General features: G+C 38.8%; 1 gene segment (V, D, J or C); it reads left to right on the plus strand.

Moving 5' to 3' along the window:
• Positions 1–524: 524 nt before the first annotated feature.
• Positions 525–1196, plus strand: LOC106000833. The segment is given in 2 exon segments: positions 525–604; positions 729–1196. Coding segments are annotated over 2 exon segments (474 nt in total).
• Positions 1197–2194: the final 998 nt, after the last annotated feature.

Genomic DNA, 2194 nt, shown 5'->3' on the forward strand with positions numbered 1-2194 from the left:
CGAAAATCGAACTTTACAACTTTGTCAAGGGGTGGGAGGTGGAAGGTGTGGGGAGATGGGAAGGGATTGGAAGGGATGGGAAACAAAGGAGGAGGCAGCAATGCTTGAAAGTAATGTACTCATTACATTTAATTGTAATTGTAACCCCTCTGTAAGGTATTTTCATGATAAAAAATAATAAAGAAATGCCAAATTTGTGTTGTGCAAAATTTGTTTGTAAATTCCTGGAACTAACAGTCCAGTGAAGAAGTCTTGACTCAGTTAAATAAATAAGAAGAAAAGAAGCTTTGAACCTCAAAGCTACCATTGTTGTGCTCACATCACAGGAAAGCAACTTGGTGATTCTCTTCTGTGTTTAAAACTTATTCTGTTGCCCGACCTAGTTCCCTTGAGACTCAGAATCTGCAGAGTTGCTGAGATGAGGCAGCTGGACAGCTGTGTATAACTCTGCTGCTGATTTGCATGCACCAACAGCACAGCCCAGTATGCTCAGGACTTCTTCATAGGCTGCTCACAATAGGCAGTAGTCAGTCCAAATCAGCACACAGCATGGACATGAGGACCCCTGCTCAGCTCCTGGGGATCCTGCTGCTCTGGCTCCCAGGTAAAGAAGGACAATGCTAGGGATTTACACAGCTCAGTGTGATCCAGAATGCTTACTCTTCAGGGATGCCTTCTTATAACTTGATAATTAGTGTGGATATTTGTTTTCATGTTTCTGCTTCCAGGTGCCAAGAGTGATATCCAGATGACCCAGTCTCCATCTTCACTGTCTGTGTCTCTAGGAGACACTGCCACCATCACTTGCAGGGCCAGTGAGGACATTGGGTATTATTTAGCCTGGTACCAGCAGCAACCAGGGAAAGCTCCTAAACTCTTGATCTATGGTGCAGATAGTTTGGAGTCTGGAGTTCCATCAAGGTTCAGTGGGAGTAAATCTGGGACAGAGTTCACTCTCAGAATCAGTGGCCTGGAGCCTGAAGATGTTGCCAGTTATTACTGTCAACAGACTTATAGTTACCCTCCCACAGTGATACAAGCCATAACAGAAACCTCCCAGGGAAGCCGAAGTGTGAGTCTGGGCTGCCCCAGCTGCTCCTCCTGCTGCCTCCACCTGCTCAGAATGTTGTCAGAAAAGGCCAGTTAATACTTCCAGAGTCTGAATTGTGACATCAGTTGATATTTATGCAATAATAAAATAAATAACTTAGTATTCTAAGCAGGAATTGCCTTTAAAACAAAGAATGGATTCATTGCTTCAGATTTTATTCCTTTATTTTATGATAGCCTAATTTTTATTAATGTACGTATCTGTAACCATTAATGGGATTCTGGGTTTCTCAGTATATGTGTATTATGTGCATTGATCATAGTTTTCCATCTTTCTTCTGTGTTCAACCTCCTCTGCTCTGATCCTGTGCCCTTGTCAGCCCCATAGAATCACTAATGCATTTTATTTTTTAAAATTTCACTTGAGTGAGAAGCAGTATGGACAATGTTCTTTATTTTTACTATTTTGTTTAACAAGGTGTTTTCTAATTCTATCCTTCATGCTGCAGACTATAGGATTTCTTGATTATTTATGCATGTTGTATATATACATATACATATATATGTACTTCATATGTATATGAAATATGTATATATATATATACATAGCAGCCTGCTTTATTTTTTCTCTCTCATCTGTTGTAGCATACTTCACTGAATCCAAATATTTCCTAGTGTAAACATTATCGCAATATATACAGACATGCAGAAATGACTTTATAAATAAATGTCACTTTGTGTGTTGGTTTTTTTTCCCTTAGGCTATACACCCAGGAGTGAGGTGGTCAAATCATTTCATAAGTTTATTTTTAGATTTTGTAGTCACCTCCTGCTGTTATCCATACTGGTAATAAAAACTTACATTGCTTGCAATTGAGCTAGCCTAGGGTTGAAATTTACTTTAAGGGAGATGGGAGTGATGTCTGTTTTCCCAATCCTCTTAATCTACTCTCTTGTACCACATAATTACCTATTTTTCTGTTCGATTCTGTTCTAATTAGCACATAAAACCTAAATGTGCCAAAACCCTGTAGTTAAAACTTTACAGATCCCATTTTAGAAGATGGACATTTATTAAGGAAAATCATACAAAAGCAAATATCGGTCTAATATAATAGGTCAATAGTCATTGTAAGATCATTTG

This window comes from Dipodomys ordii, unplaced genomic scaffold (genome assembly GCF_000151885.1).
Source record: "Dipodomys ordii isolate 6190 unplaced genomic scaffold, Dord_2.0 Scaffold246, whole genome shotgun sequence".
NCBI lineage: Eukaryota > Metazoa > Chordata > Mammalia > Rodentia > Heteromyidae > Dipodomys > Dipodomys ordii.